We start from the raw sequence: 24,685 nt of genomic DNA on the forward strand, positions 1-24,685 counted from the left end.
ACTGGGCCTGCAGGGCGACGCCTGCTTCTGTAGCGCTCTCATACCTGAGAACAGGAACATCAGCTTGAACAGGGAGACCAGACACTGAGCTGATGGTACGTATTCTGAATTTAAATCATTGTTTTCTGTTTTTTTTTTTTAAATTTTGAAGAAGTCGTGGCTGTTCATCAGAGTTATATATGCTCCAGTAAACTTTGATAGACGTGTATGGAGTGGTGAGAGTGCCCGATTACAAAAATAAATCAATAAAAGAATTTTTAAAAATTAAAGTGGGGATAAAAAGAAGAGTAAATATTATAATAATTAATTTAATACTATTTTTGTCTTTTAAATTTATTGTTTATTTATTTATTTTTTTATCATTTTTATTTTTTTAATTAATTTATTTATTTCTAAGTTATTTTCAATTTTTTCTTTCTTTTTAGCTTTTAAAGCGACTTTTTCTTTTCTTTTCTTTTCTGTTTTTTGCTTTTATTGAAAGCAACATCTAAAAGCAAAGGAAAAGAAAAAGGTGTGCACAGCGACATTCCTACTGCGCACCTTTTTCTGCACACTTTGCTTTTAAATGTTGCTTTAAATTAAATGTCGCTTTAAAAGCAAAAAAGAAATAAAAGAAAATAATTTTAAAAAATAATAAAACTAAAAAAATATTATTCTTCTTTTTATTTGCACTGTTATTTTCTAAAATTCTTTTATTGATTTATTTTTGTAATGTGGCGCTCTCACTACTCCATATAAGTGTCCTTTAACCCTTTAACTGGAACCAGGCTGTACACGTTATCATAATGCAACCAGACACCATTTTTTAAAGGCTGCTGTTGGTGATAAATTTACTGAAGGGCCTGTAAGTACTACAATGAATATAACGGGTGTGGTTTACATTTCTGATCTATGAACTTTGGTGGTAGAATCAGTAGAATCAGGCTGTTATTTACTCTGTCATTTACAGCTTTTCGAATAAAAATCTCCATTTGCTAGAATTGTTTTGCTAATAGAGACAGACAGAATTATTATATATCATAATTCTCTCAAGCATCAAGTGTCTATGAAGGCAGAGGTTGCTCATTTTGGCCTTGCAGCTGTTACTGAATGAATTTGATGCTATTTTTTCCAGGTGAATATTTCAAAGCTTATAAAGGATCAATAGTCCGGCTTAGTCAGACCGCTCTGTACTGCAGAACGACTGATCCTCTTTACACTGATCACTATCACACTGGGAGGAGTTGAGCTAATGGTGCGACTCTGGAGGAGTCGGGAGGAGAGTGCTGTTATTAAAATGGCTAATTCGCCGCTAGCAGGGCTTCTCCTCTGCAAAACATGAAGCAGTTTAATGTGGTAGGTTGCCTGCTTGGAGGTCGTTGCTTCCCACAATGAAAACAGTAAATAGTGGAAAGGAAGGAGAAAGCCACGTGAAGCCACATCTGGTGATCCAGACTCATGTAATCCAGGAAGGTCAGCACAATAAAGTACTTTATTTTCTGCAAGGACGACTACACCTGCCATACTTTAGCCCTTGACTGATAAAACAACTATTGTGCTCAGTAGCTTTAATGCTCCTCGAGGTTGATGGAAGACGTTAAACTCAAGCGTGTGTTATTTTAAACATGCTTCAGTTTATGATGTTGAATGATGGACAAAGAAACAACCACAGTGTGATGTTTAAACGTTGTGCTGCAGCAGGACGACCAGGAGGACTTCAGGTGTCTCACCCGCTCATCTCCGAGGCCTCCTCCTCTTCCTGGTTGTCGTAGCGAGCAGGTGAGCGTGCGTGAGGCGGCGTGCGGCGCTGGCGGCGGTGCGTGCTCGGCCGCGTGTCGGCGTCGCTGTCCGTCTCGCCGTAGTAAGCCTCGCTGTCGGGCGGCGACGTGATGCCTTTGGGCACCTCAGTGGCGGGAGGAGACAGAACCCTGACGGAGGATCGAGGCGACGCAGAGCGACCCGAGTAAGATGAGGAGAGGAATCCAGAGGGGCTCCTGGAAAACACACGGACCAGGAGTTGCCAAAATGCAGAACATGCATCAGTTTGTATTTTATGACGACGAGGTCAGCGTCTGTGTCATGTTCTGACCTTTTGACCCGGAGGCTGAGCGAGGCGCTCTGGGCGTCGATGAGGCTCATGGCCTCGGCGTGACTGAGCTCTGCACACATTTGGTCGCCAATGGCAACCAGCTCATCGTGCTCCTTCAGCCCAGCTCGACACGCTTTGCTGCGTCTGCGGACCTGAAAACAGGAGAAGGAGTTATTAGCATGAATAATAATATTATTTCCACGACTGTACATGTATTGTTTTCTGCTAGATGTTTATATTCTTGTATATATTTATCTTATTTTATATTATTTTATTTTACTTCTTTCTATAGTTATTTTACCTTATTGTTATTCTTTTCTCTTTCCCAGGGCAACAGCCGGAACCAAACTCCTTGAATGTTATGTCCATACTTGGCCACTAAAGCTGATTCTGATTCTGATACTTGCAGAGTAGACGTACTTTCTTACACTTAATTTTAAACACATTTTTACTGTAACGTCTTGGACAAATTAATGTTATTTCTACGCTTTGCCACGTTTTGTTTTACTGTGTAAATGACATTTCATTCTTTTACAGTGTTTGGCTGTAATGTGACATTATTTACAGTTGTATTTAATTTAGCGTCATCTTTCTGTTACTCATTTTCTGTTTTTTTAATAGTGTACTGGGTGTACTTTACCATTTATTTATTCATTATTCTCCGCCTGCCATTATACATTTGACCTTTCAGACAAGTGGTTCCATGCACTTTTGGCTTTTATTTTCATTAAAATTAGGTGGCTCAGTGGTTAGCACTGTTGCCTCGCAGGTCGCCGGTTCACATCCCGGTGAGGACACCCGGGATCTTTCTGTGTGGAGTCTCCATGTTCTCCCCGTGCAGCGTGGGTTCTCTCCGGGTTCTCCGGCTTCCTCCCACAGTCCAGAAACATGTTGAGGTTAATTGGTGATTCTAAATTGTCTGTAGGTGTGACTGTGAGTGTGCTTGGTTGTCTGTCTCTAAGTGTAGCCCTGTGATAGACTGGTTACCTGTCCAGGTGAACCTGCCTTCACCCTGAGTCAGCTGGGATAGACTCCAGCCCCCCTAGTGAGGATTAAGGTGTAGAGATGATGGATGGATGGATGAGCAATATTTTGACCCATCTTTGTACGTATTATGCAGAAACCAAATGATGTTGTTCCAGTGGTTAAATCATAGTAGCTTGCTGCTGTTTTTTAATTGATGGAGCGGTGATAAATAGTGTCATTTATTGATTAACCTGAGAATTCACCTGCAGGTGTTGAGGTTCGGAGGGTTAACCTCGATGGCTGCCAGTTATTCTGGGAGCCATATTATTATAAAATGCTCGGCTGGTTTCTCTCTCTTGCTAAGTCGTCACAAGCTGTGTGACCTATAGAAAAAGTGAGTGAGTTCAGCTCTCCTTTAGCGGCTGCCATCGCCGTCCCCGTATCAGAATAACTCATGAAGTCACGCAGCTGCTGCCGGAGGTCGCTGAGAGATGATGTCACAGGACCCTTCAGGAAGTATGTGTGTGTGGGGTGGGGTGGGCGAGGGTGATAGATGGTAAAGGTGGGGAAGTGTGTATTCTTGTCCTCTAGATTACAGTCGCCTCTAATAGAGGACGATAAGGCCGTCTGTCTCCCCGCACACGATATATACATTATCTCTACTGGAGGTAAAAATGTTGAGTGCGTCCAAACACCTACTCGAGGGCGTTCGCCGTTATCGGTATCTCCTGACCCAAATAAACTCACACGAGGTAATCGATCTTTCACACAAAGTGCACACGGCACAAGCGAGCATCATGAAAGAGGGGCTCTGAACAGCTGCATCACCAGTCGGTACCAGGGGGGCATGCCTGTCACTCAGCATATGTTCCCCGCATACCCGAAATAAAACCTCGCAGGACAATCAGCCGCATTCCTAGACAGACGCAGGAAGACAGGCGCTACCGTGATGGCAAACACAGGGAGAGAAAAAACCACACAACACTAGAATTAAATGCTTACACGAAAATGTTTGTGCGCGGTTCTGTGTGAGGAGATATCTGTCTGCGAACAAGAGGTCGGCCTTTTTCCACTCTCAGCTTCCAGCTCCTCTTAAACGAGCTATTCTGATCCTCTAGTTTGCGCTCCATTCCCAACCGGGCTTATCTGAGGTATGTCCGAGCCCACATAAACACACACACACACACACGTATACAGTAACGAGTGGAAGCACACGGCGATCAAACTCCCATTAAGGTGACCTTATCTACTTGAAAATCCCTGATAAAGAGAAGGCCGCCGCCGCCGCCTCCATTTGGAACCGGACTGGCCCACGTTCAACGTCGGTGTGAGCGAGGTCGCATTTCTGCTTTCGGGAATAACCTTTTCTAATAGAGACTGTCAACAAATATAAACACAAAAAAAAGAAAGGCCCTCAGAGAAACCAAATGAAACACATAACTTGGGCTTACAGTCGACTGAGAAATATGTGACGAGTGAAACCTGGAACAAGTTCATCATCGACTCGGTGACACACTATTTGAAAGAAACCCCCGCCGACTAATCTGGAACCTGAGTCCAGATCAACCCCCCAACATGTGTTCACGCCGTTCCCTGACCCACAAACTCAATCACAACAGGTGAGGGCCAAATTGAACTGGGACGCTGCCAAAGGAGCAAGAAAAACACAATACAGGACGTCTTGTTGTGTGAGGCAGGAGGGAGATCAAAAGTAGTCAAGCTGCCTTACAGGTGTATTTATTACGCACACGGTGTTATGATTATGAGCATTTAAGTGCAATGTAATTCTTGTTTTAAAATTAGATGACTATAAGCTGAAGTAGAAGCTTACACCAAAAAGAGCAACAGCACTGAGTCTCATTTATTGTGTTTTTTTAGTTTCCAACCACACTTTAGATCACAAACACCACAAGTTTCAGTTAAATCCACCTCCTCATGTCACACACAAACACACACATCGTCTCCGCCGCCCTACCTTTGCCACCTGGAGAGGTTTCTGCTGCTCGGCTCCTCCCTGCAGCCTGAAGCCCCACGGAGCTCCTCCAGACAGGCAGACCACGATCTCCTCCGCGACCATCCCGGCTCACGGCCCGACGCTGCCTCCACCCGTCTTCGGGGCGAGAATCAATGAGAGAGTGTCCCCTCGGCAGCGCTCCACGGTGAAACACTCCACCCACGAGGAGACAAGGGGGTGGCTGGCTTTCATCTGCTTACACTGGAATGCTGTGTCAGAGGGAGGGTGGGCGCTCGGGAGGGCGAGAAGGGGCTGAAGTGTGTGTGTGTGTGTGTGTGTGTGTGTGTGTGTGTGTGTGTGTGTGCATCCTCCCTTGTATTCAACACTTGCCATGTCACTCTCAAGCACAAGAGGGGATGCTTGCTGATATACCGTCCAGAAATAACCATCAGCAGCGCTCCCCCGTTCGACCCCCGGCTCTGGACAGCAGAGATTCGTCTTCATTTCCCCACAGAACCCCCCGACCTCAGACGTGGGGGGAAACATTTCAGGAATCCCAACAGGTTAACCGACCGAGCGGCAGTGGGAGGCCTCAGAGGAGACACAACCGTCTGCCTCGCTTTGTGATTGCTGTCAAGAAAACACAATTTCACGAAGTTAAGCAGCGAGAGAGATCAGATTCAACATGTCTGATTTGGCAGAACAAAGGCAGATGATTAAAAACATTTGGACTCAGCTCTTGTATGTGATCGCTACATCGACCTCGTGCCAGATCTGCGATGAATCACACGCCTATGATTTCAGATTTGGGCTGATTCCTGCGACAAACTGCTGCACGTTTTCAAGGTCAGAACGTGGACAGATCTGGCTTCTTCTGGCTTACGTTTGGCGATGCTGCATGTGCTGACACAGATTCAGATGGCTGCCTTTGGACACATTATTATTATTTGAATGATGACTAAAAGGATCAGGGAGAGCCAAGACAGTCAAGTCCATAAAACAATTGGGCCAGTATATATATGACATTTAATAAATATTAGAGTTTAATCAAAAAAGGGGTGACCCAGGGTGGCCACGGACCAAAGGAGGACTACGCACCTGCTCATAGAAGTCGAGTTACTGATGTTTTCTGGCAGAACTTTCTTTTATTTTTGCAAACCTTTTCTCTACCTTGATGCACTTTAACCGCACAGCCACCCTCTATTCAACCACAAACACCCAAGTAGGTCGGACCAACCACAAAATGTTTACACTGATTTATTTTTGCAATTCAAAGATTTCAGATTATTGTCATTAAAAATGTGCATCAGTTGGTTTTTTTTGTTTTGTTTTTTATCATTAATTGCAACCAGATAAACAAGCAGTTGGTGCATGTTTTTGATAGTTTCAGAGTGTGTGATTTAACTGTGGGATTAGTCGAAGCTCTTGTGCAGATTCTTTAAGATCATACGGGTGAAACTTATTTTAAAGAGCTTTGGAAACAAGTGGCACTAACTGCTGGGAACACTGACCCAGAATCTGCAACCAAAAGACGGAAGAAAAAAAAAGTGTGACGTCTCAACTAGGTGAGCAGAACAAGGACACTTTTGCTACCGTTATTTAACATATCGTTAATTATCTTGTGTAATTGGAATCATCACATGAGCTTTATCAACAATTAAAAAAGCAAAAGTTAAGCAACAGTTCCAGATTTTTAATCAGTTACTGGTTACCTGAAAAATGTATGTGTGAGTGTTAAACGGCAGTCTTGACGTCACGCTGTGCCTTAATGTCACAGTTCACTTCCCACCAGGTCAGAGGTTTATTCCCACTAGAATACACTACACTAGAATCCCACCAGTGCAGTCGATTAGCCTTCACGATTTAAGGCCTGAAAAATGTCCACATATAATTGGTGATTCATCAAGCAATTAAGAATCCCCTCTTAGGCCTGATCGTGTGGCTGTGATTAGACAGGAGTACAGTTAAGAACTAGTGAGGGAGGCAGACAAACAAAACAAACAAATATATATTAAAAAAAATAAAAAAGAAAGAAACCCAGTCCGCCCCGGTGGCAGCACCTTTTTGCTTGTTACCAGCTCACTTGTCAGGTCAGACTGGACAAATGAATAAACCTCCCAGAACAGCAATAAATAGAGGAAATAGTTTCACCGCAGGAGCTCCTGATGGACCGTCGACGCTCTGGAGGGAAGCAAATATTAACAACCTTCAATAATAATAACAGTAAAATTGAAATGTACGCTGAATAAATGTTTAAAATAAAAAACTACATGACTGAATCTATAAACACCTGATATGTCTATCTATTCTTCTCTTGACCTCCAACCCACACCGCAAGCCTGAAATGCATGAAAATAATAAATGTCACATAAGAAAATGATAAGAGTGAGTGTCCAAAAAAGGACTTTGGGCCAACATGTGTGTGTGAGTGTAAGTATATACTGAATATCAAAATAACATCCATCCATCCATTATCTATACACTGCTTAGAGAGTAAATAAATCCTGACAGACTAGAACTTTATTACAAAACTCAGTAGGAAACTTTAGCACAAATTAACTTTATTTAAATTGTAATGTTTCTCCCATAGCCTATTAACCGAAATATAAATGCTACATAATGCTTTTTTTTTTTTTAACATGGTTTATTGGGAATTAATTTTTAACAGATGGGCCCAGGGCATATCAGAATTAGATTATAGCTGTACTATAATTGTACTATCATTGATATTTACACTCACTGTTTAATATCTGTGCTGTTGTCTGACAACAGAAACAGAAAAATAAGTAAATGCAAACAGCTCTGTTGGGAATTCGGCTGCAGAATATGTGAGCACAGAGGGAGGAGAGAAGCTAACAGATGTAAACACCAAGTCCTTGGTTAGTGGTTTTAAACTAGTCTTCAGGTTTCCATCGTCTCGTCCCTCAGCTTTACTATTTCCACAGAGCTCTGACCTGTGGACATACCATCATAGCTAATAGCAGCATTAGCCACATTAGCCTCAGCTGGGCCAACATTAAGGTTTTCCTGTTGCTGTGGTGACATCAGTAATAAAAAACAATCCGCTAGATGCTGGAAGTGCATGAGGACTGTTGTGTTCACTCTTGCAGCCAACAACAGGCTGCTTTGCTCCTGGTTGAGACATTTTAGAGTCATAGGAAGTACTTAAACCTGCAGACTGATCTTACACACCACAAAAAACAACAATAAAACCGATTCTGACCATATGGGACCTTAAAATGTAAGGTCTCATGTGGTCTTATGCCTTACGTGGTCTCATTTGGCCACAACCTGTGAAAATGACCTGGATGACTTTAAGCGCTACATGAGAGCTGAGTGGGTCTCATTACTTTGCACTTGTTGCTAAATTCCCACCTCGAAAGCTAAAGAGAATGTTGTTGTTGTTTTTTAATCTAAACAGTTGGTTTCATAGTAAAGCTTACATCCAGTGACAGTCGGTGCAGCAGAGATGAACGTGGAGGAAGTGTCTCTGCGGTGTCCGGATGTGGACGTGGCACAGCGCTGCAGCAGTTCCGCTGAATGTCCGCTTCTGATACCGAGCAGGATTAGTGAGCAACACCCCGGGACGACATCGGCTTCTTACTGTGTCGGTCACCGGGTTCCACAGTTTGCCACGAACAAAGGATAGCCTTACTACTTACACCACTTGGGAGGTAGGTTTCATTTTGAGAGCGGTCCATGTTTGACGTCTCTTGCCGGGCTTCACTGGGGGATCTTGGATTTCGTTTGCTAATGCTAGCTAACGCTAATGCTAATGCACGGCTAGCAGCGCTCCGCCGAGTAGCTGGAGGTTAGTGGCTGAGCTAGTCGGCTAACGTCGGCTAGCTCCGGTTGTGGCGATTTGGTCACAGCTGATTCAACCACTGCTGCTGTCATCATGATTCAAGTTGTCCTGTTGCTAACGTTAGCATGCTAAGGTAGCTCTCATGTACTCTGAGTTGGCTCCATTTAAGTGAATTCTTCGCTTCTAGTGGGTGCTTAGACTCAGTTAGCTGCTTCATGTGTGAGCCAGACGTTGTTTTTTGGGGTTTTGGTTGACATGTTATCTTGCTAATGTTAGCTAGCTAGCGAGCTAATTGTAATGCGGCACTTCTACGCTCGCCAGCTTTCCCACGGCTTTGCTTGCTGTCACACATTCCTCCCACGAAGCTGGTCTTTGATTTTTACCTGGCTTTTGTTTCTTATCCTTATATATCGTGTTTCTTTGTGAGTTTTGAGTAGTTCTGACCCAGTTCATTAATTGTGCAACTCAGTGAGGGGAGCAGATGTGGGTCACTCAGTAGGCCCGACATACTAAATAGCTGTACGGCTCCGGCGATTGTATTTCTCGTTGTGGCACCTGAAGTGCTGAATTATTCAAAGGCCCCGCTCGTTTAGCCCGTGTTTGTCTGTTAGATGATACTCATCACTCTGTCATATAGGTTAGGCCTGTCTCCAGACGCCAGGTGAATAAATAACACCAGTCGTACACATCTGCTGCTAGCAAGGTTGACATGTGATCTGCAGGAGGAATCATGCTCTTAAAGTTGATTGCCCGTGTAAGTTATCATTTGGGGGGTCTTGTGTGCCTGCTAGGACCCCTAAAGCTTTCACTCAAGCAAACGACACAGCATCAGGTATTCAATCCCACTCTGACACATGAGAAGCATACTGAAGGATTTGTGTCTGTTTTGCTCCAGATTATTGGGTTTGTTTGGTTTCAGTTTTGGTTAAGTGGTACCATGTCTTTGTGAGCAGTTTTTTTTTAAACATGTGAATCGTTGTATTGTGGCTCATTGTGGGAGAACTCAATAGTTAGTGGGGGATATACAATCTGAGGGTGTGGCAAAGTCAAACATAAAAAGTCCATAAAGGTGTTGTCACCCAACCAGGAAACATAAACGTCACAAGTCGGTGTGATTTGTTTCTGACAGCAGAGACTTACAGATCACAGAGAGCGCTGCAGGCTAAATGTGTTTAATATTACTGTATTAGTTCAGGTGCATGGTGCAGGCACACTCAGTCAGACTCAAAAGTCTGTTTTGTTTGGACTGCTTTCAGTTTTAAGCTGAACAGAAAAGACGATCCTGAGCAGCACTTTTCCCTAAACCAGAGCGCCTGCAGTACGTGTCCTTCTAAGATTGATTACTTGTGTTTTTTGAGGTTCCGTCCATTGCCCACATTTTTCCCACGGCACTAGCAGTGCTGTGAGGGCAGATCGTCCCTCCAAAGAATCTACCCCTTTATGCTCAGGGGAACCCAAGACTGCCACGACAGGGCTTCATCCTTATTAGTGTCTCGTCTCGTGGGGCTTTCACGCTGCAGGTGTCGTCGTCGTAGTGTTACATCTGTTTACTCCTAACAGCAGGCGAAACAAAGTTTATGGTGTTGAGTAACTGTTTATGCTTGTGTTACGATTTCATCCAGATTTAGGGATGAACTGAGGATGAATGTAAACCAGCACACTCCAATGGCCTCTCCATACGGCCAGCCCCAGCCTGGCTATAGTCAGCCTGGCTACGCTCCCCTGGATGGGGGATACCCCGCCCCGTACGCTCCCTACAACGGCCCCGCTTCAGCCTATCAGCCCGGGGCGCCACCACAAGGTAAAGTGCAGCTTCTTAATGAGGATGTGTGTGAGTGAGGAATCCAGCAGATATGAAGCTGTCTAAGCATTCAGAGCCGTAACCTTGGAGTGTCCTACCTGCTTCCCACTATGTGGGTGATCATGTATGTGTGAGAAGAAAAAAGCCCGGCGCCTGTGCATACTAATCTAAATCTTGACTCCCCTCTCATTCCTTCATTTGGCTTTACGCATTTCTCTACATCTCTCTGTATTTGCCTTCTTTCCCTTCTTTTCTTGTATTTCAGGTTATTCTCCTTTCACAAGCTTTCCCTCTAAGGCTGTGGCAGCCAACCCAGTCTCTGACCTCTCCTCTCCTCTTGACTTAGGTAACTGCCTCATCTCTGTTTTCTCGCTCATTTCACACTCCACGTGCCCTGCAATCATCGAATCCTCTCTGTACCTGCAGGCATTATTCTTGCTGCCATGTCCTTTATTAAACGTACAATAGAAGGTCTTTTGAGTCTCCTTACTGCCTGTGACTTTGAAACGCAGCAGCCAACTAGTTACTAACCTTACCAAGAATCTTTATTAGCCAGAAAGAGAAACTACCCGTCTAACACGTGAGAGATGTGCTTCAAATTGAATCTCTACACCCAACGATCATATTTAATTTCACACTGCATTCTTCCATGCATGCTGTGCTGTTACTTCAGTGTCCACCAGTGAAAGTTTAGTGCGTTTTCTAGCCGGATAGACTGACATTTTCTGTTTAAAACGCCAAAAACAAAGACGTGTTGTCAGCGTGGTAGATTTTACTGACTTACCAGCAGAGCCCTGAAAGTCCTTCGTGTTTATTTACAACCTACATTTGAACATTTGTGTCACGAATCTGACGGACTCTTCTTGCACACGGTCCTTGCTACCCTGGTTTCATGATGTAGTCTGTGCTCCTTACCCCAGAGGCAAAACTGGGAATGCAATCAGTTAGTTCTAAAAATGTGTTTGGCCACTGCAGTGGCCTATAGCCGCGTTTAGCCCGCCGCGCTGATCTCCTCACGTTAGAGAGATTAATTTCAGAGTATGCTCAGGATTCTTAGTAACAGCCTTTTTTTTTAAAGTATGTGTAGTAATCGTTTGTTCTCATTTCAGGCATTTCAGGTCCTGCCAGGGGTCCTCCCACAACCGGACCCCCTCCTGTCTCAGCACCTCAGCAGTATAATCAGTACAGTCACAGTCAAGGGGACGTGCAAAATGGGCCCCCGCCCATGACACAGGCACAACCCAGGTAATTATATGTTGATTTACTGTGTTTGCTGAGCAAGTTGTTCAAACTGTGGAGCCTTGACTTTATAGGTCCATTCAAGCAGGTGACAGAATCCAATTAAACACACCAGATAACTGTACCGAGGCTGTCTGAGACGTCAGGACGTGATGCTGCTTCAAAAACACTGTCATTTGTCTAGTTAGGAGCGAGAGTGGATTCCAAATCAACCATAGAAAATTAATCAAAAACACTCAATGTGTTGAGAGAGGTTCAGTGGATTGTAACAGACAAGAAGTGCTCCTGCTTGAAATGCAGAGGATAGAAAGTAAAGTGAGACAATACAAGATGTAAAAGTGTTTTTTCCTCTGTGTGCAGGTTTAAACAGCTAGATTAAGTCAGGTACTGCCAAGAGGCCACATGAGTTCATCATGCTAGGATATTATTATCCAGACTGGACGTGCTCCAGGAGACTCTAATGTCAGGATGAAGAAGTCACCGGGGCCGTCTAACAGATTAGCTGCTTCTGTCAAATGCGGCGTTTGTGGTTAGCACGCAGGTCGTTTTGTGATTATATCCTGTTAATCGGTGTGTTTACACGCACGTGACCTTGTTCCTGTAAATCTATGTACACATGCAGCGAGTTCGTAATCAGCTTTCTCTCCTGCTGCCCGTCTTGTTTTGAATGGCAGTCTTAGTTAAACTCTATTAGGGATAGAAAAAGTCTGGATTGTCTCTGTGCAATCGTGTCTGATATTTACAAATATTCAAATGTGCAGCGGTGATGAACTATTTTTGACTTTTTGAGGCCTCGCTGTGGTTTTGACGTGAGGATTTCTCCCCTCATCCAGCTACTCTTTCACTTTCACAGTGTGATGGTGAAAGTAAAAACCCAGTTACTTGCATGCTTAGCGTAGAAATTTTGCTCCTTTTTTGCTATAATCCACTTGCTTCTTGCAACACTAACAGATCTGTGTGTCTCCAGGCCTCCTGTGTCTCAGCCATACAACCCGGGAGCTATGAACCTGTCAGGGCCTCACCCCTCCTATCCCCAACACTACGGGCCTCCACCCACGATGCAGCAGGTCACTAACCAGATGTCTGGGATGCAGGTCACCTCGGGACCGCCGACCCCAGCTGGTCCAGGATATGGTACATTTAGATGGATGTGTGCTTGAGTTTAATGTAATTTACACACATAATGATGTCAGAGTCTTAAACTTTATCATGTGTCTGTTGCTCTCCATCCAGCTCCACCTCACAGCTCCCAGCCTCCCGTCAGCACCGCCTACTCGGCTGCGCCTCCGCCCTCCTACACCCAGGCTCCTCCTCCTCCCGTGTCCTCTGCTCCTTCCCAGCCTCCACCTCCCAGTGGCCCTGCCGCTTCGCAGCAATACTACGGAAGCCCGCCGCCTCCTTCTCAACAGCCATTCAACTCTTCTCTCCCCCCTACCTCTCAACAGCAGTTCACCTCTTCTTCTGTACCGCCGCCTCCTTCGCAGCAAACTTTACCTCCATCCTCCTACTCGGGTCCCGTGCCTCCACCCAGTCAGGCCCCTGCTCCCCCGGTGTCCCTGCCGCAGCAGTCCTTCCCTCCATCCCAGCCTCCTTTCTCCTCAGCGCCACCACCTGCTAGCCAGCCCGCTTTCGCCGCCGGCCCACCTCCCACTGCCCCGGTCTCCTTCCCACCTCGAGCACCTCCACCTTCCTCTCAGCCTGGGTCTTTTCCTCCTCCTGGTCCTCCTCCCACCTCAGCCCCCTCTTGCCAGTACCCAGGCCCCATGCCACCACAGCAGCAGCCCCCTCCATCCCAGCCGTTCCCCTATCACTCAGGGCCTCCTCCTCCCAGAGCTCAAATGCCCCCCACTTCCATGGCTCAGAGCAACCACCTGCCTCCAGGACCACAGGGCCCACCAGGCCCTCCTGGGCCCCTGCAGCAGCCTCCATCCCAGCCTGGCATGCCGGCAGGATACCCTCCTCAGCAGAACGGTGAATAGACAGCTGCTTGTGGAGGCTAAAGCGATTACCATTTTCTTTTTTCCATTGCTCAGCTGGTCTTTGTGTTCTGCTCAGGTGCGTTTGGGCAGGTGAGAGGCCCTCAGCCTGGCTATGCAGGCCCTTATCCCGGGCAACCAAACTACGGAGCCCCCGCACCGGCGCCAGCTCCTGCTCCACCTGCACAGAAAAGACTTGACCCAGATGCCATTCCTAGCCCGGTGAGCAAATGCACTACACAGTTTTTGTGTTATGATACAACAGCCATGCTGACCTGTGATGTCACTTCTGTGATGATTAGTTTTTTGAGCTCATGGTGATGTAGTGAATGCCATCATACTGAGAGGTATTACAACACCACCTGCAGCTATGACTTCATTAGTAAACGTGTCAGAATATAAAGATTTCTGATAAAGTCAACACAAATTCTGCCTTTTCTAAACTTTGTAAACGTAGAATTTATGACAGTGCAGTTGTGTTGAATTGCATTAGATTTCACAGGTGTTTCTAATCAAGTGAGTGAACATGTTTTTTGAATGCAATACTTAGAGCTGGGCAGCAATTCTGTTTTTTCCTTAGAATGACCTCAATTTCCGAGAATATTATCGATTGCAGCATCACAATATCGTTCTTCCTCATCTGAATGTGTCACAATAAGACACCGTGTCTTATTTTTGTCAATAACATTGTCGTACAAATGTAGTCTCATAAAAATAGGAATATATTCTTCGCTCCGTCAATGGGCAGTCTTTATCATGTGTGATGTGAGAATGACAGATCGAGAAAAGAAGATATTTATGCTGAATCTAAACACTTATGGGTTCAAATCTAAAGAGTAACGTTATAAATATGTATGTGTTTACTCTACCGAGGACGCCACATTCACCGCCTGATATCACAATACAGATTGATTTTTAAGATGCCATTATGGTTGACTTTATGTTGCCCAGCTCAAGCACTACAGAAGTCTCATATAAGCATTTTGTTTGTGACCTTCTTTTTACATGTGGAGATGTTCAGAGTGTTTGTCAGGCTGCTCGCTAGTTTAAATCCACTGACACTTGAATGCCATAAAGTCTACAATACCACTAATCTGTAATCAATACTACTGATCAGTTCCTGTCTTAATAAAACCAGTGCTGCCTGCTACTCAGCACTGTCTTTGCTGGGTTTTTCTCTGCTCACACACCTTTTTTTTTTTTTAATCTTTTCACTCTTTGTATTTACTCATTTTGTCCTGTTTTGCACAATTTGCTGGACAAACTTTTGAATGTAAAGCAAGCGTCTGACATGCCGGCTGTGCAGAAATCAAGACATAGAATAGATCCAGACGCTATCCCCAGCCCAGTAAGTTTCCTGTGTGCCTGCCTTTTCCTCTGCTTCACCCTGTCCTCTGTGCTCCGGTTGCATTAACCCACTGCCTCCACCTCCTGTCCTCTCCTTCTAACCCCTCCACGTCGGTGGTCATCACAATGTTGTTGAGAATGAGAACAACTTAAGTCCTCCCCAGACGTCACGATCCTCGCTCACCTCACTGCTTTATGTGTGTTTGATAAGGATTTTGAGGCAGCCCATCTTAGTTCTGTCATCGAGGAGTTCCCACAACCACCACTCCCCCCGCTGATCCTTTTCCATACTCTGCATGCTATTCTGCAGCATTTTGGCTTCCCAGTAGTTCTGTGCATTAAAAGGCATGCCTTGATAAATCCTGCCCTCTTTCTTGGGGATTTCATTTACTTTTGTTTTTGAAGTCCCTTTGATCATATTTGTGAACCTACAAATCAGCTTCAGCATGAATTTGTACCACATGTCCTCACTTCTTTTTGTCCACAGATGTTGGCGGGGTTTAGGTGTGTTTGGTTGTTGCACATGTGTGGGAGTTGTGTGAAAGTCCTCTCCTGCATGGGTGTTACGTGTTTCGTCTTTTGTGAGACCCAGCGACGATTTGTTGTGCACTGACGCTGTAAACGTGCGGCAAAGTCGGGAAACGTTTCTGCTCCGTTCTTGTTTTCAGATCCAGGTAATAGAGGACGACAAGGCAAAGAGCACTGAGCCATTCACCACAGGGGTCAGAGGTCAGGCCCCACCGCTGGTCACCACCACCTTCCAGGTCAAAGACCAAGGTCAGTTCTCACTTTCCTCTCCTCGCTTGTTCCAAAACGGTTTCATGAAGTGAAATTTTGAAAAATGTCACAAAGTCATGCAGAAATAAAGGGTTGAAGAGTTTTACTTGATGTATTGTCTGTTAGCATTTCAATTGGTTTGCCCCAAACCATAATGGAAACAGCAAGAAAACTAAAACTGTGTGGCTACTGTGGGAAATTGTGTTTATTTATCGCAAGCCAGGACACAAATTACTGAATTTCCACACAATTTTCCAAACTTCCTTTTATTTTTTTGCTAATAAAACACAAATTAGGAAAAACTTGCAGACAAACAGTGGAGTGATATTAATAGTGTGTGTTTGTTTAGGAAATGCCAGTCCCAGGTTTGTTCGCTGTACGGCCTACAACATGCCTTGCACAGCCGACATGGCCAAGCAGTCTCAGGTGCCGCTGGCCGCCGTCGTCAAGCCCCTCGCCACGCTGCCGCCTGATGAGGTCAGTGATGCTCCACTCGTTGTTGTTCCCTCCTAGATGTCATAAGCTTTACCTAGAACAGGCCTTTTTTCTGATCTGTAGCTGTATAGCGTGACATAAATTGCGTTAATTGGAACCCATCTGATAAAATAATAAAGAACATAAACATCATTTGAAGTCATGAAAGATGCAAACCACATTTGGAGTTGCGTGGTGTATTACTAACTCTGGAAACTGAGAATCTATTTCATATAATTTAGAGAAATCTGACCCGTCAACAGTCTTTTCCTGCATTTCTCATCCACAGTGCAGCTGCATCTTCCGCCGCGGCAGTTGGACAGTTTTCACTCACAGCCAGATTTGATAAAAGATTAGTTTTCAGGAAAATGCCTGTAGATATTATAACTGGATGCCGTCAGCGGGATAATCTGTCTCAAAACCACAGGGGTGGGAGTGGCTGAATGACCTCGTTTCGGGCTCTCTTCATGTGTAACCAATATCCACCGTTTGGGCCGCACTGGGCTGTGTTGCGTAATTTTGGCATGAAAAACACTAGTGGGGGGAAAAGCAGGTGGACTGATAACACACATTGAATACCGTGTCAGTAATTCCGTCCACGCCAGGTTTGTCGGCCTCAGGTATTAGTGTTTTTTTCTATCCACTCTCTTGTCAGACCCCTCCGTACCTGGTGGACCACGGCGAGGGCGGTCCAATCCGCTGCAACCGCTGCAAGGCCTACATGTGTCCGTACATGCAGTTCATAGAAGGAGGCCGCCGCTTCCAGTGTGGGTTCTGCAGCTGTGTCACAGAGGGTGAGCTTGTGTCTTGGAAAACATGAACAGTTGGGTTTTGCGCTGCGCCGTATCGAACCCGCTGTATTGATGTTGTCCTTCCTGCTCCCCTCCGCAGTGCCTCCACATTACTTCCAGCATCTGGATCACACCGGCAAGAGGGTGGACTGCTACGACAGGCCGGAGCTTTCACTGGGCAGCTACGAGTTCCTGGCAACTGTCGACTATTGTAAGGTAAGATTTGGGATCGGAAGGGTTCTTTTCTCCTCGCTGCACTCGTAGATTGAACAACCGCTATCACTGTTCCCAGAGCTCTGTTTTAGCATTCTAATGTCCCTACAAATTATAGAGACGAAAGTGGATTGTTTACCCATCTGCAGAAGTGTTTTTCATTAATTTTTATTACTGTTAAAAAGGTGCAATAGTGAATCCAGAGTCTGCAGGCCGTAGCCTTGTCTGGTATGAGTCTATGTTCGTCTTACGTGCACCAGTTTGGAAATGATGGTGTGCAGGGCAGCTGACAAAACGATAAACGCTGAATTATTTTATTGGTGGAAAGCCGACAAAACAGAAATAGGGACCAAAACTGTGCTCAATCTTATTGTTTGTGTCAAAGTACTTACAGGAGGAGATAAATGTGACTTGCTGCAGTGGTTGATGGGACTTTTTCCAACTTTAAAAAGCATTTTTATTTCTTTCTGTGCTTGATTCACTTTTCAAGATAAGATACGGAACGTTTTGCAACAGATATGGCTCCGGAAAAAATTTTATAGACTAGAATAGTATAAAATATAGAATATAGAATAGAATACAGAATATAGAATATAGAACATAGAATAGAATATAGAATATAGAACATAGAATAGAATACAGAATATAGAATATTGAACATAGAATAGAATACAGAACATAGAACATAGAACATAGAATATAGAACATAGAACACAACATAGAATATAGAACATAGAATACAGAACATAGAATAGAATACAGAATATAGAACATAGAATACAGAATATAGAACATAGAATAGAATACAGAACATAGAATATAGAACATAAAATACAGAACATAGAATATAGAACATAGAATACAGAATAGAATAAGCACTTTATTGTCAAACAGAACATACAGTAGTTGGTGCACGTTTTGAAAGAAATTTTGATGCAAAAGTTTGCCATTGGACTGGTAAATAACAACAAAAGTTATTATAGATAAAAACAATGACAATATGTACATGTGAACAAATACACACATAAATCCATAAATATCTACACATACACACCTGCACATCTGCACACATTTAGCAGCTGTTTTCTGCAGTGAACAGTGAAATGTAGCAGCAGTATTGCACATGAAGCATTACATTTATACTTTATTTATTTTATTGTTATTTATAAATTAAATGTATTATCCTGATGTTAACACCACAGTATGATGAGCAGTATGAGCCTCGTTCACAGTAACTTTTACTAAAACGTTACCTTTGGGATTCGTGGCTTCCAGGTGTGACATCGACAGTATAATCGGTTTATTCGAGACTTCGGTTGTGATTGATATTCTTAAGAGAGAAATGGAAATCTGATTGAAATGCTTTCTAGGTGTTACCTGTAGGATTTTTTTTTATTGAAACACCATTAAACATGTATCATACTCTGCACATAATAAGGTAAAGATCCGTAGACCGTGTGTGTGAGGCTGATGTGACTCCGTTATTTTTCCTCTCTCTTAACAGAACAACAAGCTTCCACAGCCTCCAGCCTTCATCTTCCTTATCGACGTGTCCTACAACGCTGTGAAGAGCGGCATGGTCAACATCGTCTGCCAGGAACTCAAGACCCTGCTGGACTACCTGCCCAGGTACTCAAACACATAGATGGACGAGTTATTCTCGTAGAGTAATCGTAGCAGCTGGACTTGCTTGAGTTCCTTGAAGATGTTCCACCTCTCATCCAAGAGGCTTCATCAGTTCTGACTGACTAGTTGGGAGTTCCAGGTACTGATATCCTAAAGGAGCCATTAACTGATGAAGCCTCTTGGATAAGAGGTGCAAGTCCAGTTGCTACGATTTATCTATGAGAATAACCGTGACCTGGATGACTGAGAATCTTCATAGACACGTAGCTGGACAAGGTCAGATCAGTGATGTGAAAGAGGAAACTGATGAAAGGAAAGATGGATTAGATGAGTAAAATGGTTTGAAATGAGGAAGGACGGATGATTCCAAAAAAGGAAAAGCAAAAAACGGATTTTTAAAAAGAGAATTTCTACACTTGCTTCTAGCTTTCTGACATTTCCCCCCATTTCTTCCTCTGTTTCTAAACTCAGGGAGAACCCAGAGATGGAGTCTGCAGTGCGGGTCGGTTTCGTCACCTACAACAAGGTTTTGCACTTCTACAACGTCAAGTCGAGCCTGGCCCAGCCGCAGATGTTGGTGGTGTCGGACGTGTCGGACATGTTCGTGCCCCTGCTCGACGGCTTCCTCGTCAACGTGAACGAAAGCCGGCTAGTTATCGAGAGGTGAGCAGACGTTTGCACATCAACGAGCATGCGAGACGTCGCTGGACAGATGGTCGGCCACATTGATCTGGTTTAACGCCATGCTGCTTGTGGTTTTCTTCAGTTTGCTGGACCAGATCCCAGAGATGTTTGCAGACACCAGGGAGACGGAGACGGTCTTTGGACCTGTCATCCAGGCAGGACTGGAGGCACTGAAGGTAACACATGCTTCTGAGGCTTCACGATCAACCTTAGCTTTGGGTTGAGAAAGACTGATGTGATGTTTGTAAAAAAAAAAAAAAAGCTTGAGGTGAATTGCTGGGCTGTAACCCAACATGTTAAAGGAAAGCCACAAAGATGGGCAAATGTGAAACTAAAAATAGCTCAGCTGCATGAGCCAGTTGGATCTTAATGCATCTGGATGCATGACACTGCGGCCGCACAGTACCGCTGACACGGCCGCTGCTCTGATGTTCCGCGTGTCATTTTCTCAGGCTGCTGACTGCGCAGGGAAGCTGTTTGTGTTCCACACCTCTCTGCCCATCGCAGAGGCTCCTGGCAAACTAAAGAACCGGGAGGACAAGAAGCTGATTGGGACGGACAAGGAGAAGGTAAACACGAGTGCAGGATTCTAGTGTATTCTAGCGGCTCGGGTTGTCGCGTTGATCCACACTCACTCCCCTTCCTCTCCTGTCATCCGCAGTCTCTGTTTCAGCCGCAGGTGGGTTTCTACAACACTCTGGCTAAGGAGTGTGTCGCCCAGGGCTGCTGTGTGGATCTGTTCCTCTTCCCCAACCAGTATGTGGACGTTGCCACGTTAGGGGTCGTTCCTGTCTCCACTGGAGGGTCGGTCTACAAATACACCTACTTCCAGGTGAGCAGAAATCAGCCGATTCCTCCTTCTTTGAGTTTCATAATGCATCCGACTCTAAGGTGGATGTTTCTCTTCAGTTGTCTTTTCTCTGACAGCATTATAATACACTACAGGTGGGAGCGTTTACTAATATGACATGTAGTTTTGTTTGTAACACCTGATGTGTTTTCTTTATCCCAGGCTCAGTCGGATCAGGAGCGATTCCTGAACGATCTCAGACGAGACGTTCAGAAACTCGTGGGTTTCGATGCTGTAATGAGGGTGCGAACCAGCACAGGTGAGACTCCTGCACTTCAAAACAACAACAACAAAACAGAGCCAGATCCAGCATGTGACAGCTGAACTCACGTGTCCTCGTTTGTTCCCTCCCCTCAGGTATTCGAGCGACAGACTTCTTCGGCTCCTTTTTCATGAGCAACACCACAGATGTGGAGCTGGCGGGCCTGGACTGCGACAAGGCCATCACCGTCGAGTTCAAACACGACGACAAGCTCAGCGAGGAGACGGGGGCGCTCATGCAGGTGTGCACGTTTGTGTTGATCATGAAAAAAACTTCTCTGAGGAGAGGACTCTTATAAGAACTGAACACGTTTCATCTGCAGGATCAGCCATTTAACCCTCAGAACCTGCCAGAAGGTTTGAAATTTAGAACATTTAGAATAAAATTAGAATTAGGATCAATAAAGTTTTATTCTAATTCAAATTTTATTCTAAATGTTTGATATCTTTTAAAATGACACCATTTAGCGAGCCAGAAGCGATGAAGACTGTGAGAATCATTTGAATTTAAATTTCCCCAGTCGTCTCTGAACTCATCATGACTTTAGGTTTTGTGGAACCGGAAAAATCAAACAAATGTGAGCTTAAATATTTAATCAAAATCAATTTATTCTTCTTGCCTTGTGTAAAATTTTTGCCAAAAAAAAAACACAGTGCAATAACCAGAATCTCTAAAGAGCAAAAAACTCTGCAGCCGTGCAAAATAAAAAGAATAAAGAATAAAAGGATACCTAAAGGTAATAGATAAATAAATATCAAAGTACAAAAAATATCAACCTTTAAAAAAACCATCATATTTACACGTATACAGGTTAAGGTGCAGATTGTATGAAGATGGGAGGATTTGTCGGCAGTAGGACGCCTGTAGGATGTAGAGCCAGAATGTTTTTCCAGTGTTGGGGAGGAAAAAAGAAAAAGGAATCAAAGAAATTCAACTTTTCTTTTTTGTCTGATTTATGGCATTACACCTGCGTCGTGCTGCACAGAAGGCATTTCTGAGTGTTCTTGTTTCCATTGATGTGCAGGACTTTCTAATGCAGTGAACATGAGCCCACGTTAAGTCAAAATGTGACTGGAGCAAAAAAAAGAAAAAAATGGAGTTCAGTAGATTAATTGCATTGCCTTTAGTAGTAGCATAGGTTTTTATATCAGTGTCTGATCCTGGCATGTGAAGTGACCCGTTTAATCCGCCATAAAACTGAGTTAATATGTGACGGATAGAAAGACGACCAGCAGGATCTGGAGAACTGCTGATTGTGCTCAGACTTGTGGCGTTTTCAAGCAGAGGCGCGTCTTAAAATTCACACATGAACAGTGTCAGACCCAGTTCATTTACAGGACGCATCTGTTTGTTTCCGTGCAGTGCGCCGTGCTGTACACCAGCTGCAGCGGCCAGAGGCGTCTCCGCATCCACAACATGGCGGTGAACTGCTGCTCCCAGCTGGCTGACCTCTACCGCAACTGCGAGACGGACACAATCATTAACTTCTTCTCCAAATACGGTGAGCTTCTGACCGGCTGAGCGTCCCCTTCAGTGTTGTTCAGCGTGAAGACCTGAGGTTTAAGTCTGACTGCACGCATTCACTGCATTTTTCTCAAAGGAGGCGCGAGCGGAGAATTGAAAGAGTAACGTTTTCTAAAAATAATATCAAGCAGCCTGCAGGTGCTCCTGTGGAGCTGCAAATTAGCAAACAGTAGAAAGCTGTAGCTGCTCCTGAAAGCTTCCTGCTGTCAATGCATTCACCTTCGTACGTTCTCTCATTGTCAAAGAAAAGGTGCAGGATGCTAAATATCTGCCGTTTGCAATTGACTTTTTTTTTGTCAGACACCAATGTTTTAAAAAGTAATCATTCATAATATTATTTCCTAGTGGTTCAGAAATTCCTTGTAGCTCTCAGGGTTCATATATTTATGTGTGTTTGTGTGTGTTGCAGCTTTCCGTGGCGTCCTGAACAACCCCACTAAGGCGGTGAGGGACACTCTGGTCAACCAGTGCGCTCAGATTCTGGCCTGCTACAGGAAGAACTGTGCAAGTCCTTCGTCTGCTGGTCAGGTACTGAAAACATCAACAGATCAAGAGAAAAGAGAATCCAAACTGTGTTTTTATGGAAATATGTTGGATGAACCAGGAAGGGGAACAGCAGCACAGTAAACTACAATCAGACCAAACACGGGACAAGACTAATTAATCTTACTACTATTCTGCTACTTTTACTTTCTGGATAGAAATATTTTGAAAAGTACTTTATTTTTCTGTTGCCCTAATCCAGATTTTAAGGTCAGTACAGGACGGCTCTGGCTCAGGGGGTAGAGCAGGTTGTCCTCTGCCGTTTTTCCAACATGGCGAACTTCCTGTTGGGTTTATAGAAACATGCTGATGGACATTTTTGTGCGTCCCGACCTGCTACATATGTGTACCGAGTTCTGTCGCTCTAAACCAAATGTAGCCGTGATGGGACTCTGTTGAAATATTGTAGGGGGCGCAGTTGAGCCGTGATGCATTTTAGAGCTTGGACCAGAGAGACTTTTTTGTCCATCCTGAAATGCTCTGTATGGCTACCAAATGTCGTAGCTCTCGGTCAAACGTGCTTCTGACGGGAGTCTGTTGAAATTTTCAAGGGGGCGCTGTGGAGCCATTTTGGCAGTGACGAGCCCAATTCCTTTGAAATATAAAATTTTTCACCAGTCCTGGTGTGTGTGGCGATTTCAGTGAGTTTTTGGGCATGTTTAGGACAAAAAATAATAATAAACCCAAAGGTCTCAGTCGGGTCCTGCACACTGTTAGCGCTCGAAAATGAGCGTGCAGTAAAGCCGAGCAACGTGGAGTTTAAATAATTGAATTTACTGATCATTAGTGAGCTTGATGTGTCCAGAACACAGTCCCTGCTCTTTATAGCTGACAGACTTTTAGTAGCAAGTTCACGTTAGACATGTTTGACAAACACCGTCTTAATCATATTTACACATTATTAGGAGTCTGTTCAGCTCTCTAACAGTGTGTCTTCTGTTTTTTTTCCCAGCTCATTCTCCCGGAGTGCATGAAGCTGCTCCCTGTTTACCTGAACTGTGTGCTGAAGAGCGACGTGCTGCTGCCGGGAGCCGACGTCTCGTTGGACGACCGGGCTTACCTGAGACAGCTCATCAGCTGCATGGACGTCGCGGAGACTCACGTCTTCTTCTACCCCCGTCTGCTGCCGCTGGTGAGACCACGAACACAACACCGTTCACTGCTGGATGCTGTGGTTAAAAAAATAAAAAGAATTTCACGCTAGAATCAGCCCCCCATCACACGGCCGGTCGGCTTGTGCACCGAATCATGGCACACTTGAAATAACATCAGCTCTGTGGAAACGTGAGGCCAGGATGACAAAAGAGTTCAAATGCTGTGTTAGGAAGAGGGGAGGCTCTTTGTGTGTTTTATGTGGGCAGCAGCATCAAAGAGGAAAGGTTCCTGTTGTATTTGTAGTTTCACTTCCTCAGCCTGCTGCCAGCCTGTGCATTATTACCAACACTGCTCTGTCCAACCAGATGAAAACAAATCAGCGTAATTGTGCCTTCAAAGAGCACAGAACCGTGGTGCTCTTTGTGTTTGCTGATGAGGATTTTTGAAGTTCAGCCGTCACCTTTGTTTTCACCGTTACAACATCGAGATTTTTCTGCAGCCTGGTAGACGTAAAGAGGGTAAAGGACTCAAAGCATCCAGTCTCCCTCAATGCACGTCCACCTTTGTGACGTGTAAAAACTGTGCAGGCGTCCTGGGTTCGTGTTCCCAGACCAGCTGGACAGAAGCGTCTTCTTGTGTTCAGATAAAGCTGCAAGTGTCGCACATTTCAGCTCATTTAGTCAGCAGCTA

General features: G+C 44.5%; 2 protein-coding genes across 3 annotated transcripts in view; one reads left to right on the top strand and one right to left on the bottom strand.

The window, feature by feature from the left end:
* The window catches only part of LOC103371336 (synaptopodin 2-like protein), a 12,264-nt gene extending 10,107 nt beyond the window's left edge, over positions 1-2,157 (bottom strand). Inside the window, exons 1-3 of the mRNA XM_008300633.1 lie at positions 2,069-2,157; positions 1,710-1,973; positions 8-44 (exon numbers count right to left, since the gene is read on the bottom strand). Of these exons, the coding sequence (XP_008298855.1) occupies positions 8-44; positions 1,710-1,973; positions 2,069-2,148 (381 nt within the window). The 5' untranslated portion in view covers positions 2,149-2,157. The remainder of the gene's footprint in view (positions 1-7; positions 45-1,709; positions 1,974-2,068) is intronic.
* Positions 2,158-8,520: 6,363 nt separating this feature from the next.
* sec24c (SEC24 homolog C, COPII coat complex component) lies at positions 8,521-24,232 on the top strand. Of its 2 annotated transcripts, XM_008300612.1 has the most exons (21): positions 8,521-8,662; positions 10,416-10,594; positions 10,860-10,940; positions 11,704-11,839; positions 12,801-12,967; positions 13,067-13,804; positions 13,889-14,031; positions 15,825-15,933; positions 16,283-16,410; positions 17,063-17,201; positions 17,299-17,414; positions 18,916-19,040; positions 19,509-19,700; positions 19,804-19,897; positions 20,174-20,290; positions 20,383-20,553; positions 20,734-20,830; positions 20,929-21,074; positions 22,196-22,334; positions 22,767-22,885; positions 23,853-24,232. In XM_008300612.1, exons 2-21 carry the CDS (start codon positions 10,435-10,437, stop codon positions 24,102-24,104), a joined length of 3,369 nt encoding a protein of 1,122 aa, XP_008298834.1. In that variant the 5' UTR covers positions 8,521-8,662; positions 10,416-10,434; the 3' UTR covers positions 24,105-24,232. The 2 variants fall into 2 exon arrangements, with proteins under 2 accessions (XP_008298834.1, XP_008298836.1); XM_008300614.1 differs by lacking the exon at positions 10,860-10,940.
* The last annotated feature ends 453 nt before the right edge of the window (positions 24,233-24,685 follow it).

This window comes from Stegastes partitus, unplaced genomic scaffold (genome assembly GCF_000690725.1).
Source record: "Stegastes partitus isolate 25-593 unplaced genomic scaffold, Stegastes_partitus-1.0.2 Scaffold1566, whole genome shotgun sequence".
In the NCBI taxonomy this organism is placed as follows: domain Eukaryota; kingdom Metazoa; phylum Chordata; class Actinopteri; family Pomacentridae; genus Stegastes; species Stegastes partitus.

Bases quoted from the DNA above. Each gene is read 5' to 3' on its own strand.
- sec24c (XM_008300612.1), top strand. From the start codon at position 10,435: ATGAATGTAAACCAGCACACTCCAATGGCCTCTCCATACGGCCAGCCC. The intron at 10,941-11,703 runs GTAACTGCCTCA...TTCTCATTTCAG, and splicing joins CTCCTCTCCTCTTGACTTAG to GCATTTCAGGTCCTGCCAGG. The intron at 17,202-17,298 runs GTGAGCTTGTGT...TCCCCTCCGCAG, and splicing joins CTGCAGCTGTGTCACAGAGG to TGCCTCCACATTACTTCCAG.